At 42.6% G+C, this 18052-nt stretch overlaps 1 protein-coding gene across 6 annotated transcripts in view; it reads left to right on the top strand.

The window, feature by feature from the left end:
- LOC140191614 (signal transducer and activator of transcription 1-like) overlaps nucleotides 1-18052 on the top strand; it is a 97459-nt gene that overhangs the window by 6992 nt on the left and 72415 nt on the right. For 3 of the 6 annotated variants that reach the window (XM_072249169.1, XM_072249166.1, XM_072249170.1), the window contains exons 2-4: nucleotides 43-177; nucleotides 3877-4021; nucleotides 8101-8199. In XM_072249169.1, the coding sequence (XP_072105270.1) occupies nucleotides 47-177; nucleotides 3877-4021; nucleotides 8101-8199 (375 nt within the window). In that variant the 5' untranslated portion in view covers nucleotides 43-46. The remainder of the gene's footprint in view (nucleotides 1-42; nucleotides 178-3876; nucleotides 4022-8100; nucleotides 8200-18052) is intronic. The other 3 variants (XM_072249168.1, XM_072249167.1, XM_072249171.1) reach the window with 2 other exon arrangements.

Genomic DNA, 18052 nt, shown 5'->3' with positions numbered 1-18052 from the left:
TCCATTGATCCTTTGTTTATGCAATATTATCTTTTTTCCTAGCAGCATGAGTCAGTGGGAGAAGCTAAAACAACTGGATACAAAGTACTTGGAGCAGTTGCACAATCTGTACCAGGATGAAAACTTTCCCATGGATATTCGGGAGTATCTTGCTCATTGGATTGAAAGTCAGGACTGGTATGTTAAGATGTAAAAGAAGGAACCATTTCTATTTAAATAAATGTGCTGCATTCCTTGTATTAAATGCTTCATTTACTACCTTTTATAAGTACTTCTAGCATCTTAGAGGTAAAGAGACGATGATCGGGGAGGTTTTTATTCTCTTTTGTCCCTTCTGTAAATATGCCTGGCTCCTGCTCTGGTTCAAGCGTTCTTGCAACAGGGACATCATGGAGAAACCTAACTTGCCTACAAGCAGAATGTTTCTGTTTAATTAAGTGACTGAATTGTTGCATTGTACTCTTAATTCAGGATGTCACATGTTGGAGTTCCTCACTGAGGCCTGAGTGATACTCCATCAGTGAAATACCTACTGTTTCTGAATGCAGAAACTGATTTTTTTTTTTTTTGCTTGATGGTTCAGGTAAGCATTCAAAGTTTGTGTATTATTGGTCCTGTGGAAAGTTGTGATTAAGTGGGCTAAGTAAACACTTTGACCTGACCAGAACTAGGTGAATACTAGTAAATTGCACAATTTCCATGTCCCACTTCCTGCTTTGCAGTATAGAAGAGTTGGGAAGGTGGAAAATACAGTCAGTATTATGAGAGTGTGTGGGCACGTGGCCAAGTGGTTAAGGCATTCGACTAGTGATTTGGAGGTCGTGAGTTGGAGCCCCAGCTGAGGCAGCGTGTTGTGTCCTTGAGCAAGGCACTTAATCACATATTGCTCTGCGATGACACTGGTGCCAAGCTGTATGGGTCCTAATGTCCTTCCCTTGGACAACATCAGTGGCGTAGAGAGGGGAGACTTGCAGCATGGGCAACTGCCGGTCTTCCATATAACCTTGCCCAGGCCTGCGCCCTGGAGAGTGAAGACTTTCCAGGCGCAGATCCATGGTCTTGCAAGACTAATGGATGCCTTAATTATCGGAGTTAAATGGTGTCTGGTCATTCAAATTTGATTAGTTCCCTAGGGAGCAGGAGAACCAAGGTTCATGTGATGGGATGAAATAGTGGCTGAAGTCTTTAGCCAAAACCTGAAATGTATAGCTACATCAGAGACTAAGTGTACAGGTAACACCGTCCTGGTGACTGAATCCAGTCTTCAGGAGGTAATACAAACAGGCAGATTAGAAGGTCCTCCCGTCCTATGATCCTCTCCCTTCTCCAGCCTCATATCCCTTTTGCCAATCACCTGCCCAGCTCTTGGCTCCATCCCTCCCCCTCCTGTCTTCTCCTATCATTTTGGATCTCCCCCTCCCACTTTCAAATCTCTTACTATCTCTTCTTTCAGTTAGTCCTGACGAAGGGTCTCGGCCCAAGGCGTCGACTGTACCTCTTCCTAGAGATGCTGCCTTGCCTGCTGCATTCACCAGCAATTTTTGTGTGTGTTGCTAGGCAAATTAGAAAGAGATTCAGACACTTTGGCCCCTTAACCCTTCTCTACTATTCAGTAACCTCTTAGCTGATCTGTGACCTACCTACAAACCTTTTAATCCTCCCCTTTTTACTCAAGGGTCTGTGCTACCTCAAACAATACTTGAAATACCCTGCTTCCACTATCCTATTAGGACGTCTCATGACTCAGAAGAAATGAGGGTTCCCTTTGAATGGCGAACCTGATTTTGGATTCTTCCACCCCCAAGAGGAAATGATTTCTTCATATCCATCATGTCAAGGTTCTTTGGGATCTTCTCTGTTCCAGAAGTTTCCCTATCTTTTTTCTAAAACTCCAGCAGAGATTAACTTAGTTTGTCGAACCTTATAAACCAACCCAGCATTCCAAGAGCAATACACAAAGCACTGTGTATTAATGGTCAAGTTCATGTCTTTGTATTCAATTTACCTTGCCATAAATGACAACATTCTTTTAGCTTCCCTAATTAATTGCTTTGCCTGTATTACTAGTCTCTTGTGAATACTGCATGAGGCCATTCAGATCTCTCTACATCTCATAACTCTTTAATCTCTCACCATTTGGGTCATGTTTTAAATAATTTCCTGCATTCATCCAAATCATTGATTAGGCCACATCTGGAGTACTGTGCACTGTTTTAAGGATAGATATTAACATTTTGGGAACAGTTCTGAGAAGGTTATGTGTGTTGCTCTGGATTTTCAGCATCTGTAGAATCTTTGTTTTATTTCTCAACTGATCCCTGGAATGGGTGGTTTGTCTCATGAGGGAAAGGTTGGACAGGTTGTGGTTGTATTGTGGAGTTCACAGAAGAGAGAGAAACACTGGGGGGGGGGGCGTGATTTTATTGAAATATAATAGATCATGAGGGAAATTGGGTGAATGTGGAAGATGTTTCCTCGTGTGGGGAATCTGGAACTAGGTCATTACTTTCAGATAAAGGGTTGCCTGTTTAAGACTGAGGTGGAATTTTTTCCCCCTGAGTGAACTCTCTCCCTCCAAGGCCAGTTATGACAGAGTCTTTGAATATTTTAGATTGCTGGTTTATTAAGGGTTTGAAAAGTTTCTGGCAATGGGAATGTGGGTGGAGTTGAGGTACCAGTTGGATCAGCCTTATTAAATGGTGGTGCAGATTTGAGGGTCTGGGTGACTTACTCCTAATTGGTCTGCTCTTATCCCCCTCCTGAAGGCTGCGTTCATTCACCAGGATCACATAAACTGATGCCTTTTCCTCTTCCCATCAGGCACCAGGCCTTAGAAAGCATAGTAGAGCTAGTGGCATGACATTTGCAACCATACTAATCTGTTGTGATTTTCAAGGCCATGAATTACTGAAACATGTAAAATGATGCCCAGATATGTTTTGAATTGTACTGTTTGCCTGAACTTGTGGAGAATGGCCTATTTAGTGCACATCAGTCCCACGTGACACCAGATTGCTTGGTTATTCTCCATATATTTTGTTTTCTTTTACAACTTGCCCAGATCCTTCTGGAACTAAGCTGAGGGAAATCTGGAGGATGAGTGATGCTAAGTGACTAATGGAATCCATGAGGCCAAAGGCTAAAGCCCATCATTCATGGAGATCTATAGGCCAAAAAATGTTTGGAAATGCATGAGTCATTCGTTTTTAAAAAAAATAGTAATGAATCATAGTTTGCACACACTATATGAAACCTGTGCCAATTGACAAAATAGTTAAAATTGGATATTAGTTTAAACACACCAAGCTGATTTCATTGCTAAGAAATGTAGAAAGATTGAGTTCACTATCCTCGTTCCTTGTTTTTCTTTACCTGACCTTGCCTCTCTTGCACGTGCTGACTCATAGATGTTGGGTTCTATGGGGGGATGCCACAGCCCTTTTTACATTTGGATTCAGTCGGTGATTCATTTTAGATCTATGTATCCTTTGCAGTGATTACTTTGAGCTTGCAAGTAAGACCTATTGATAGTTTTCCCAATACCATAGATAGGAGATGGGTAAAGAGAAGTTCAGAGGTTTTTGTTTTGCAAAAGGTCTTAACAGTGGAGCATAATTTTGTGAAGTTCTAACATGTACTATGAAGTAGAGGGTCTTGTATTTGAGATTTTAAAAGTTGGCTCTAGCTGCTCACAAGTCAAAAGTGGCAAGGTGTCTGTGGCATTGTTTAACATGGAGAAAATTCGATGGGCTGAATGGCCCAATTCTACTTCTGTTTCTTATGGACAGCTAAATATAAGGAGAGAGATAAAGTAGTGTGGTTGAGTGTACGCAGTTTCAAAACAGAATGAAGTATGTCCTTCTATTCTCTTTCCAGGGATAAAGCTGTAACCAATTACTCACTGGCCACCATTCACTACCAAAATCTATTGGACCAAATCAACAATCAATACAGTCGCTTTATGCAGGACAAGTTGTTTGTTTGCCAGCACAATTTCAAGAGATACAGGCAAAATATACAGGTATTGTGCAGTCTAAATCCTAAATTGTTGCTGTTTACTGTTTAAACTGGCTGCTGTCGACTTGTAGCCTGGAATAGTGTAATAGAGATATTGCTTTGAGCTGAAGTGCTGGAATAGAAGGAAACCATGATATTTTGGCTCCCGAATTCAATTATTTGTCTCCAGTTGATCTATTTTTTTCCCCCTCTCACTCTTCTCTAAAGGTATACTTTCATTTGTATTAGTTGTCTTCCATTCTTTGTTTGAGGCTGCATACCAAGAATGATTACCTGGAGGCTAATTTGTCATTTGGGCTGTGACCAGCTAATGCTGTACAACAGGAATTAAACCTCGTTTGTCTGCTTTGTTTGGCTGTTACAGTTGGCATATTGACAGAACTGATGCAGTTCTTCCATGTATGTACTTGGCAGGTATTTCTGATCTTCTCTCCTCCCCCTTCCCACCCCCCCACTCGCATTTTTTACATGTTTAATCCAGTTTGCTTGGTGTAGTGGTTAGCACAAAGCTATTGCAAGTGAATTTAATTGATATCAAGTGCATTATCCTCCAATTTGGAGGCGAGAGACTATGGATGCAATCTGGAGCAAAACACAAATTGCTGGAGGAATTCCGCAGGTCCACAGATGGATGCCTACGTGTTGAGTTCTTCTAGCAGTTTGCGTTTTGCTGTATCCAATTTCTTAAAAGAGCCAAGAGCTTTCTAAATATTAAAAATCTATAAGCAAGGGAGATCCAATGAGACCGAGGTCCATGTATGGGGATCATCAAAATATTACGGTGATCTAACAATCCAAAGTGCTCACAGAATGCCAGCCCTTCACATAAATAGGGCTAGAATAAGAGATTGAAAGTTGCACTGCAGCTATAAAGTCCCAGTTAACCTGCATCTGGAGCACTCTGAACAGTTCTGAATCCCACATCTTGGAAAGCTTTTCCTTAGAGGCAATACCAATTTTACAGAATGGTCCTAGGAAAATAGTTATCAAAAGTATTAATCTTGAATGACCTCTCTCTCCCTTTGTCCAGAGTGAGTTACTCCAATTAGAGCATCCTTGCCAACAATGAGGTTGCAACTCTAATCACAGCTGAGATCTGAAATCAAACCTACAATCTCAGTGATCTCTATAACATAGCCACACATTGGGCACTTAAACTGGCTGCACATCCGGTTTCCTCCCACATTCCAAAGACAGAGCCAAATAGTGAGGAAGTGTTCATGGACTGTTCAGAAGTCTGATGGTGGATTAAGTGAATTTAAAAATTAAAAATAAAATTCTTTGATTGCTTCTGGGTAAAACTCGCATTTGGGGAAATGGAATGTTCTTGATCTGTTTCATTACAGTTAAAATTGGAGGCCAACTCCCTCAGAAGTGGGAAGTGAATGTTAAGAATTTTGATTTGTTTTTGATTTTTAAAATGCCATGTAATGCATCATGGTTTTTCTTGTTTATTGAACCTCTAATTCCCCAATTTGAGGGCAATACTCAAAGCAGGTAAACCCATCGTCATGTGGACCTCTGCCCCGAAATGTGTGAATATCTTAGCACGGTCACCGGAGAACATTCTGTGACACCTGGGATTTTTAAAGTCAATGTTCCTCACCTTCACACAAGATAGTATGCATACCCCTGCAAGCTTCAGTTACGAAAGGATATTATTTTCAAATTTTTGAGTGGGACACCACAGGAACAGGCCAATCAGTTTAATTAATCCCATCTGCCTACATCCCCACCTCTTCCTTCCCTATTTAAATACTAAATCATTGCTATGGTATCTGCTTCCACTACTTTTGCTCACAGCACATTCCAGGTATCTATCACACTGTGTGTGTTAGTTACAGTATATAACTTGCCTTGCACATCTCCTTTAAGCTCTTCCCTCCCATCTTTTGGCCTTTGCTCTCCTTTCAAAAAAATTTCAAATCAATGGAGCTCAGTACAAGCACCAAGTGAAAGAGCCGTTCATGGTGCATCAATACCATCCTACCTTGTATTTCCATATTCCCTGTGGTTCAGATGTCCAGAATCTATATTGTGACATTGGAGACCAACAGTGAACATGAGTATTATGTTGCTGTCAGCTCCCAGATATATTAATTATGTGAATATGTTATAGACTATGCATATCAATGAATCTTAATGGGTGAAGTAGTCTGCATTCTAATTTTAGCAATGTTAAACTTTTTCCTGTAATTGCCTTTAATGACATGATTTGTATGGTTGATGTATCATACGTTTTGCATAGAAATTATTAGAAGTGTCACACTCGTGTAATCAAATACAGAAGTAGCATATGCAAAACTTGTATTGCAGAAATCTTTTATACACATTTCTTACACTTGTTTTGACTAAACCTGATTTCTTTGCTTTAAGACTGGTTTGGCAATTCATGTTTTTTAAATAAGTAAACAATTTCAAATAAGTTTCGTTTGGCTGTGTTTCATTAACTGTATTTTACTCTGTCTTTTGCATTAGTTGCGGTTGCTGAATTGCCTCAAACACCCTGACATTGTTGGGAACAGCAGAGGTGAAAATAAGATTTGAGATTTCTGTTCCCTTCAAATTGTTTGCTACTTTTAATTGGCCAGATTGCTGGTATTTCTAACTCTTCCCATGGTGGTCATAGAAACCAAAGGCACAAATTCATAGAGCAAGTCTTGCAGTCATGATGCGTTTGTGAAAGGGGCGCAAAAGGGAAGCCGTTTCCTTCCAATAGTCTCACTTCAGTACTTGTAATCTTGGCTGCCATTTCATGGAAGTACTGAGGGAATGTTGCGATCTTCCAAGGATAGGATTCTCCCAGTGTTTCAGCTGGCATTCCTCTAGTCATTACAACTTGCTAAATGCTTATTGTGATTTGAATCTTGTGCGCAATGTTGCTGCAAAATTTGCCTACAAAGATTTGCTGCAGTTCAAAGTAATTGACTAAAGGAGCTCACTTTCTTTCTGAAGCATTTGGCTACATTTTCAAACCCTTAATATCGTACCAATTAGACGTTTGTAGTGTTTTTGCAATATTGTTTCCGAACAATATCTCCAGCTATGAAATGTGGAAATGCATCCAATGAATAAGCAGAACAAGCGCAAAGTTTGAGTTGTCTAAGCTTTGAATGAAGGAATGTGAGAATAATGGAGCAATATGACTGCAATTTAGAATTCCCATTCTACTAGTTTAATAAAGTATGACTATTGATTTTACCTTTAAGGTTAAATGCCTGCTTTCTTTATTGCAAGAGTGAAATGATCATTGCCAGTTGTAGCTGCTTTACTTCACTGTCATAACGTGACTCTCAAATATGTTGCCTGAAACCAAGATTTTCTAAATTCGTAGCCCTTTTCATTGAATCTTGGATTAAAGAGCATGAGTACTTCTGGAATTTTGCATCCCTGCAGCAGTCCAACTCTGGTTTGGCTCAATAAACTAAAAATGGTGCCAAAGTTGCAGGAATTTTATGATCCAGATTCTGAGCAAACTGGTTATGTTGCAATAGGCAGTGCATTTGAAGTGAGACTAAACCTTTTCAATAGTCTTGTAATCATTTTGTAGCTCCTGATAGCTGGGAATTGGAAATCTGTCCTCACTTTTTTGAGTTGATCTGTCTTTCCATCAGCGTGTCTCTGACCTTCACCCCTGCAAAACATTAACATTGTTATCAAATGTAGTAGAATGGAGAGAATTTCTATACTAACAGTCATTGCCTTTCTACTTTGTCTGCAGGACCTTGGGCAGAAGAGGACAAAAGGGAAGCTTTAGACCAGATGCCCTGGTTACTGTTTGTTAAAATAACTAAAAAACAGTTGTGGGCTGGCGATATAAATAGCAATATTAATATGTTGGTGATGTAATGTGCATTTACTATCGGAAAGGATTGTGGGGACATGTTCAGTGATAAAGGAAATTGAATAACTACTTAAAGGGGGAGATTAATTGCTTGATTCTGAATAAGTAATTGGAAAGCCCTTTGGAGGAACCAGTAGGGGCACAGTTGTATCACCTGTGATGCTACAAGAAGGAACCTACAGTCATCACAGTAAGCTGCTCTGTATAGCATGTTAATAATTTGGCTTCTCTTTCATTAGGCTTGTTATGGAGAGGACCCTGTTCTATTGGCAAGGAATGTCGCTTTTTACCTGAAACAGGAGAAGATGATCTTAAGCAATGTTGTAGAGGATCAGCAGGTATGAAGAATGCAAATGAGGGCCAAAGTATGTACTTATTTATTAATCCACTAATCTTTTATTTTTGGTAGTTCTTCAGGAGCCTAAGCTGTCAGACAAACCTGGATCTCTCCAGTCCACTGACCACTCGCAATGTTGGGCTGTTCAGTCGTGATGTGGAGCTGATTTAATCTAGTCTTAGACTAGTGGCCTTGTTTTGTTGCATTAGTATCATGTCATGCTCATTTCAAATAAATCTTCTTGTGCTTTTGGTGAATGCGCATGAAATGCTGCAATAATGATGCGCCCAGTAGCCAAGTGGTTCCTTGAGGGCACCTGGATGCTCTGAAGTTGTCCTCCTCTAGACTAAGGGAAGCAATGTCTGCAACAAGCGCAAATGCTAGAATGATTTTGCTTTGTGAGGCATTGTTAGAGGTAGAACAAGCTGTTGTGAGGAGAATCCACCATTTTGGAGGTGAGGGCCCTTCTACAACACTAGCCTGATAGTAGTGACTGAAAGAATGAATACTCTTCTCATCTGAGAGAAGAAGAAAAGATTTGGTGTTTTTTTTGGAAATATTACCATATTGCTTCATTTCATAACATGGCTATCCAAGGTACTTTTAGTTTTGGTGTGTCAGGAAAAATAACCACCCTGGAAGCTTTTTGATAACATTCAAAATATGCACACATGCCTGTCTTTAACTAGAGAATTTGTATTGCACCCTGAATAAATGCCCAGCAAATTGACTTGTAGCGTGCTACGTGTTTGTGGACTCTAGTAAATTCTGATGCATGCTCTTTCCAACCATTCTATCTGTTTGCAATGGAAGGTTATCCTTAATGAGAAGGAGCTTGAGGGAGTCCAGGATCTGAAGGGTGAATGTGGTAGATCATCAGAGTCTGGGATCTATGCCTCCTGGTAAGGAGCAGGTTCTGACAATTCTAGATTCCTAAAAAGGAATTGTCACGTACCCCGTGACGGGTTAAAGGACCAGCAGAAATGGAAAACACCTTGGAGTCCAGTATTACTATTAACTAATGGTATTTATTAGTAACTACGCAATACAGTAATATAAATGTTAGATTATGAGGACACTCAGTCCTCGTTTATTGTCATTTAGAAATGCATGCATTAAGAAATGATACAATATTCCTCCAGTATGATATCACAGAAACACAGGACAGACCAAGACTAAAACTGACAAAAACCACATAATTATAACATATAGTTAAAACAGTGCAAAGCAATACCGTAATTTGATAAAAGAGCAGACCATGGGCACGGTTTAAAAAAAAAGTCTCAAAGTCCCGATAGCCCCATCACCTCACGCAGATGGTAGAAGGGGGAAGCTCTCCCTGCCATGAACCTCCAGCGCCGCAAACTTGCTGATGCAGCACCGTGGAAGCACCCAACCACAGCCAACTCTGAGTCCGTACGAAAACTTCGAGCCTCCGACCAGCCCTCCGACACGGAACGCTGAGTACCATCTCTGCCGAGCGCTTCGACTCGCCCCGGCCGCCGAGCAACAAGCAAAGCCGAGGACTCGGGGCCTTCCCCTCCGGAGTTTCTGGATCATACAGTAGCAGCGGCAGCGAAACAGGCATTTCAGAAGTTTCTCCAGATGTTCCTCTGTGCTTCTCACGTCTGCCTCCATCAAATCAGGATTGTGCACGGCATCCTACTTGACAGATAACAGATATTCATCACCGGAGTGGCCGCTGTGCACTGCGTCACGCTGCCATCATTGCAGATAAGTCAACCAGATTAGCAATGATTATAAGTAAGTATATCAGTAAGTATGGCAATATATGAAAACCAAACTTCTTCAAGTCTAGGGGTAAATAGATAGTCTTACGATGATGAGTAAAGTTCAGTTCAGTTCGTGGTATTGAATTGAGTAATGAAGGAGAGAGAGAGGGAGAGATTTGAGTCTTCAGGTGAGCTGACACCGTCGATCTACCAGTTGTCCTCCGAAATCCTTTAAAAGTCACCGACTGTGACCACAACAAAGGGGACAGTTCTTCTGTGGTGGAGCTATCAACCCAGGCGAGGGTTGGACACACAAATAACTCCCCACCGGTCACACCTTCTCCACACTGTGAGAGCCACTGATCGATCCTCCAAAACCCACTTTTTCTGTGGGCACAACAAAGCTCATTCAGTGTCCAAAATCATGTCTCTCAGGTCTATCATCTGACCTTCTACTTATCTCCCCATACTGAATACCAACTGTCATTCAAACAGCTCCTCCCTTCTCTGTCTGTAAGAACGTACAAGCAGGTGATGTCCTTGGGGAAAGTATAAGCAAACTGTGAGCAGTCTTCGTCTGTCTCTCTCTCTCTCTCTCTTAAAAACAAGATGTCAGTGTTAAATAACTCTCTCTCTTTTCAAAAGCACAGTTCATAGGGGTAATTCAGGACCCCGTCACAGAATTGAGAGACGAGAGATTTTTTTTTGCTAATTCAGCCTTGTTAAGTCTTAAAATAAATGCTGAGATTGCATCTACATAATGCTGAATGGCACTCTGGAGCTTTAGTGACCATTTTTAAATGTGACTTGCAGGGAAAGCTTGGTTTTGCTGCTGCTTTGCTCAAAGTACTTATTATCAGTTCTTTCTCACTTTGCTTAAATTTTCTCATGCATTCCCAAAACTGAACAGTAACTTTCATCAGTTTTTTTTTCTATTTCCCCACTTCTCATGTAATTGACATCAACAAAGTTTTTGACAATAATGCTTTTTTTTTGGTGGGGATATGAGAATATAGTTGAATGGTAAAAGCCAAAAAAAAACTTGATTCTCTTCATTTTCAGTTGGCCAAGTAAAACAGCATGGCACAGATTGAGTCCACACAATGGCCTTTTTAATAGATACCTCCTGTACCTAATAAAGTGGCCACTGAGTGTATGCTTGTGGTCTTCAGAACTGTTGCCCATCCACTTCAAAATTTAACATGGTGTGCATTCAGAGATGCTCTTCTGCACACTGCTGTTACAACATGTGGTTATTTGAGTTACTGTCGCCTTCCTGTCTGCTTGAACCAGTCTGGCCATTCTCCTCTGACCTCTCATTAACAAGGCATTTTCACCCACAGAACTGCCACTCACTGGATGTTTTTTGTTTCTCTCACCATTCTCTAGAGATAGAAACATAGAAAATAGGTGCAGGAGTAGGCCATTCGGCCCTACGAGCCTGCACCGCCATTCATTATGATCATGGCTGATCATCCAACTCAGAACCCCGCCCCAGTCTTCCCTCCATACCCCCTGACCCCTGTAGCCACAAGGGCCATATCTAACTCCCTCTTAAATATAGCCAATGAACTGGCCTCAACTGTTTCCTGTGGCAGAGAATTCCACAGATTCACCACTCTCTGTGTGAAGAAGTTTTTCCTAATCTCGGTCCTAAAAGGCTTCCCCTCTATCCTCAAACTGTGGCCCCTCGTTCTGGACTTCCCCAACATTGGGAACAATCTTCCTGCATCTAGCCTGTCCAATCCCTTTAGGATCTTATACGTTTCAATCAGATGCCCCCTCAATCTTCTAAATTCCAACGAGTACAAGCCCAGTTCATCCAGTCTTTCTTCATATGAAAGTCCTGCCATCCCAGGAATCAATCTGGTGAACCTTCTTTGTACTCCCTCTATGGCAAGGATGTCTTTCCTCAGATTAGGGGACCAAAACTGCACACAATACTCCAGGTGTGGTCTCACCAAGGCCTTGTACAACTGCAGTAGTACCTCCCTGCTCTGTACTCGAATCCTCTCGCTATAAATGCCAGCATACCATTCGCCTTTTTCACTGCCTGCTGTACCTGCATGCCCACTTTCAATGACTGGTGTATAATGACACCCAGGTCTCGTTGCACCTCCCCTTTTCCTAATTGGCCACCATTCAGATAATAATCTGTTTTCCTATTTTTGCCACCAAAAAGTGGACAACTTCACATTTATCCACATTAAATTGCATCTGCCATGAATTTGCCCACTCACCCAACCTATCCAAGTCACCCTGCATCCTCTTAGCATCCTCCTCACAGCTAACACTGCCACCCAGCTTCGTGTCATCTGCAAACTTGGAGATGCTGCATTTAATTCCCTCATCCAAGTCATTAATATATATTGTAAACAACTGGGGTCCCAGCACTGAGCCTTGCGGTACCCCACTAGTCACCGCCTGCCATTCTGAAAAGGTCCCGTTTATTCCCACTCTTTGCTTCCTGTCTGCTAACCAACTCTCCACCCACACCAATACCTTACCCGCAATACCGTGTGCTTTAAGCTTGCACACTAATCTCCTGTGTGGGACCTTGTCAAAAGCCTTCTGAAAATCCAAATATACCACATCCACTGGTTCTCCCCTATCCACTCTACTAGTTACATCCTCAAAAAATTCTATGAGATTCGTCAGACATGATTTTCCTTTCACAAATCCATGCTGACTTTGTCTGATCATTTCACCGCTTTCCAAATGTGCTGTTATCACATCCTTGATAACTGACTCCAGCAGTTTCCCCACCACCGACGTTAGGCTAACCGGTCTATAATTCCCCGGTTTCTCTCTCCCTCCTTTTTTAAAAAGTGGAGTTACATTAGCCACCCTCCAATCCTCAGGAACTAGTCCAGAATCTAACGAGTTTTGAAAAATTATCACTAATGCATCCACTATTTCTTGGGCTACTTCCTTAAGCACCCTGGGATGCAGACCATCTGGCCCTGGGGATTTATCTGCCTTCAATCCCTTCAATTTACCTAACACCACTTCCCTACTAACATGTATTTCGCTCAGTTCCTCCATCTCACTGGACCCTCTGTCCCCTACTATTTCTGGAAGATTATTTATGTCCTCCTTAGTGAAGACAGAACCAAAGTAATTATTCAATTGGTCTGCCATGTCCTTGCTCCCCATAACCAATTCACCTGTTTCTGTCTGCAGGGGACCTACATTTGTCTTTACCAGTCTTTTCCTTTTCACATATCTATAAAAGCTTTTACAGTCCGTTTTTATGTTTCCTGCCAGTTTTCTCTCATAATCTTTTTTCCCCCTTCCTAATTAAGCCCTTTGTCCTCCTCTGCTGAACTCTGAATTTCTCCCAGTCCTCAGGTGAGCCACTTTCTCTGGCTAATTTGTATGCTTCTTCTTTGGAATTGATACTATCCCTAATTTCTCTTGTCAGCCATGGGTGCACTACCTTCCTTGATTTATTCTTTTGCCAAACTGGGATGAACAATTGTTGTAGTTCATCCATGCAACCTTTAAATGCTTGCCACTGCATATCCACCGTCAATCCTTTAAGTGTCATTTGCCAATCTATCTTAGCTAATTCACGTCTCAGACCTTCAAAGTTACCCCTCTTTAAGTTCAGAACCTTTGTTTCTGAATTAACTATGTCACTCTCCATCTTAATGAAGAATTCCACCATATTATGGTCACTCTTACCCAAGGGGCCTCTGACAACAAGATTGCTAATTAACCCTTCCTCATTGCTCAAAACCCAGTCCAGAATAGCCTGCTCTCTAGTTGGTTCCTCGACATGTTGGTTCAAAAAACCATCCCGCATACATTCCAAGAAATCCTCTTCCTCAGCACCTTTACCAATTTGGTTCACCCAATCTACATGTAGATTGAAGTCACCCATTATAACTGCTGTTCCTTTATTGCACACATTTCTAATTTCCTGTTTAATACCATCTCCGACCTCACTACTACTGTTAGGTGGCCTGTACACAACTCCCACCAGCGTCTTCTGCCCCTTAGTGTTACGCAGCTCTACCCATATCGATTCCACATCTTCCCGGCTTATGTCCTTCCTTTCTATTGCGTTAATCTCTTCTTTAACCAGCAACGCCACCCCACCTCCCCTTCCTTCATGCCTATCCCTCCTGAATATTGAATATCCCTGAACGTTGAGCTCCCATCTTTGGTCACCCTGGAGCCATGTCTCTGTGATCCCAACTATATCATAATCATTAATAACAATCTGCACTTTCAATTCATCCACCTTATTACGAATGCTCCTTGCATTGACACACAAAGCCTTCAAGCGCTCTTTTACAACTCTCTTAGTCCTTTTACAATTATGCTGAAAAGTGGCCCTCTTTAATGCTTGCCCTGGATTTGTCGGCCTGCCACTTTTACTTTTCTCCATAGTACTTTTTGTTTCTACCCTCACTTTACACCCCTCTGTCTCTCTGCACTGGTTCCCATCCCCCTGTTGTGAACTAACCTCCTCTCGCCTAGCCTCTTTAATTTGATTCCCACCCCCCAACCATTCTAGTTTAAAGTCACCTCAGTAGCCCCTGCTAATCTCCCCGCCAGGATATTGGTCCCCCTAGGATTCAGGTGCAACCCGTCCTTTTTGTACAGGTCACGCCTGCACCAAAAGAGGTCCCAATGATCCAAAAACTTGAATCCCTGCCCCCTGCTCCAATCCCTCAGCCACGCATTTATCCTCCACCTCATTGCATTCCGACTCTCACTGTCGCGTGGCACAGGCAGTAATCCCGAGATTACTACCTTTGCGGTCCTTTTTCTCAACTCCCTTCCTAGCTCCCTATATTCTCCTTTCAGGACCTCATCCCTTTTCCTACCTATGTCATTGGTACCTATATGTACCACGACCTCTGTCTCCTTACCCTCCCACTTCAGGATATCTTGGACACGATCAGAAATATCCCGGACCCTGGCACCAGGGAGGCAAACTACCATCCGGGTCTCTGGACTGCGTCCACAGAATCGCCTATCTGACCCCCTTACTATTGAGTCCCCTATCACAACTGCCCTCCTCTTCCTTGCCCTACCCTTCTGAGCTACAGGGCCGGACTCTGTGCCGGAGGCACGGCCACTGTCGCTTCCCCCGGGTAAGCTGTCTCCCCCAACAGTACTCAAAGAGGAGTACCTGTTGTTAAGGGGCACAGCCACCGGGGTACTCCCTATTACCTGACCTTTCCCCTTCCCCCTCCTAACCGTGACCCACTTGTCTGCCTCCCGTGGCCCCGGCGTGACCACCTGCCTGCAACTCCTCTCTATCACCTCCTCACTCTCCCTGACCAGACGAAGGTCATCAAGCTGCAGCTCCAGTTCCGTAACGTGGTCCCTTAGGAGCTGCATCTCGATGCACTTGGCGCAGATGTAGCCGTCCGGGAGGCTTGGAGACTCCAGGGCCTCCCACATCCGACACCGACAACAGCAAACTGCCCTCACACTCATACTGCCCCTCTCCTCAAATAACAACAGAAAATGAATGCCAAACCTTCCTTGCCTGTTTCCGCCTAAGCCCGTTGAGCCGAAGCCCTTAAGCCTTCACTCTGCTCCCGGCTCACTCTGCAGCCCGCAAACTACGCTGCCCGCTCTATGAAGCTTTGTTCCTTTTAAATCTTCCGCGCTTCACTGCCCGACGTCACATGCCTGCGCAGTCCCGCCTCTCAGAACACCGTTGGAGAAAAAAAAAATAACGAAAATTTCAAAAATGTCTTTCTCAGCACTCCCACTCAGACTCTCAGACTCCTTCTTCGAATCAAACCCGAAGCAGGATGTCTGCCCTTTTAAATCTGCTGCGCTGCACTGCCCGACGTCACACGCCTGCGCAGTCCCGCCTCTCAGAACGCCGTTGGAGAAAAAAAAAATAACGAAAATTTCAAAAATGTTTTTCTCGGCACTCCCACTCAGACTCTCAGACTCCTTCTTCGAATCATGTGTGTGAAAATCCCAGGAGATCAGTTTCTGAGATACTCAAACTACCCTAGCTGGCACCAACAATTATTCCACTGCCAAAGTCACTTGGATCACATTTCTTCCCCATTCTGATGTCTGGTCTGAACAACAACTAAACCTCTTGACCATGTCTGCATGCTTTTATGCAATTGAGTTGCTGCCACATGATTGGCGGTTTAGATATTTGCATTAATGAGCAGGTGCACCTAATAAAGTGACCCCTGAGAATTTGCTTTTGTATTCTGTTTTAAGTATTTCTCTGGTCGTCTGAGACAAAATGTAAGATGCGCACAATTGTATGTACAGCCACCTAGTAAGACTTCATCTTTATACCATCATTTCTGTAGACAGCAAGACATCCACTGGTGGGTCTGGTCCAATAAACTCTGCATGCAGATGACGCTGTTTGGCAAAGAAGCTAGGCCACAACTGTGATCCATTTCCAGAGCAGGAATAATTCATTAAATGGCTGTTAGAGACTCTGCTATAATGCATTTTCCCCTTGTCGGTTCTCCTGTACAGCAGGATACATTTGTAAGTCGTAAATTAAAGTTTGCTTCTTAGAGTAAGCAATTTGTGAAGGTTTACATCACAGTACAAGAAACAAACAGCAGTAGACCATGCAGCCTCTTCTGCCTGCTGTGCAATGCAATCATGGCTCATCTTCAATAGTGCTGCCCTCTGGTTGTAACTAAATTTTGCTCAATTCCTTTAATACCCCAAAATCTATTGATCTGTCCTGAATATTCTTGACAACAGCCTCCTTGGGTAGAGAATTCAAAATATTTACTACCATCTGGGTAAAGAAATTGCTTCTCACCTCAGTCTTGAGTGGCTGACCTTCTGTTCTGAGGCCGTGATTTTTGCTTCTAGACTCACTGGTGGGATGTGTAAAATCTATGAATGCAGGTCCGAGCAGTTGGCGGAGAATGAAACCAAAAGGTTGAATCCTTGGATGATAGGAAAGGATAAAATTAAAGATCCAGTTGTTTAATCTTATGTGATCAGTTGGGGAAAGTACTTTGATCAAGTCCCTTGTCTGGTTTTCCATCCCCCCCTCCCGCCCTTCTCACGCACTTCCTCGTGCAAATGCAGGATATGCAAAACCTGATCTTTAATCTTGCTACTTCCTGTTTTCCAGTGACCCAGACAGTCCTATTGGGAGAATCGGTGATTCATTTGCATTTTTGCTCATTGCTTTAGTTGCCTGTTACCTTTAATCTCTCTCACACCCTCTCATTCTCCAAACAGTTCCATGAATAGTACATCACCATCACCACCACTAATTATCAGAGATCCCTTTCGACAACTTCCTCTTTTCTCCAGTCCTGATGAAAAGTCATCTAATTAAAAATCTTTTCACTGATATAGTTAAAAAGGACAAATTACTATTTAACTGAGTAACATATTATCTATTTAAATAAAATACAGAACAGCTTAGAACATTACCAGTATTACTGGTGGCTGTTGGTTATATCCAATGATGACAGGAAACCTGTGCGGGAGAGTTTTCAAAGTGGAAAACCCATTGCACTGGGGCAGTTCCACTGTCTTGACCTCAAGTCTGAGTCCAGTGGGACGAGTAGTCGTCACAACTGGGGTCTCCCTTGGTTGCAATGGATGACCATGACTTCTGTGCCATGTCATGCCCTTCACTCTCCATGTAGCATTGCAGAACTGCCTTCCTGTCCATTGGATCTCACTGATCCACCTAGTCTGTCAGAGCTGACTTCGCATGCTAGGACAGACATGCTGCTACCTCACTGGGGTATGAGATCCGTTAGCTATCCTCACCTGGTTTAGCCCACCTGTCAAAATAGTGTGGCCGCTGTCGCATACAAGCAGCTACTTGGAGCCACAGGTGAGAGCCGAGTGTCCAGTGGGGACCAAAGGTAGCATTCAAGTTAGTTGTTGATAACCTTAAAATGCTTCATATTTCCTAACTTGTTGAAGTAGTGAAATCGTTTAATTTTCACTCAGTTGTTTCTGGCATTTTCAAGTTAGAATGCTTGAAACTGCAGTGAGCAAAACAGTCCCAAATTGTCTTGCTGTTCATTATCAGTGAGGAAAATCACTGCTGTTTGAACACGAGCACGTGCAACTGACGCTATTTAGAAGTAGTTTATTCTTAGCCTCACAATGTGCACATAACTGGCAAGA

The sequence above is a fragment of the Mobula birostris genome, chromosome X (assembly GCF_030028105.1).
Source record: "Mobula birostris isolate sMobBir1 chromosome X, sMobBir1.hap1, whole genome shotgun sequence".
Lineage (NCBI taxonomy): Eukaryota > Metazoa > Chordata > Chondrichthyes > Myliobatiformes > Myliobatidae > Mobula > Mobula birostris.
This window is presented reverse-complemented; position numbering and strand designations above follow the sequence as displayed.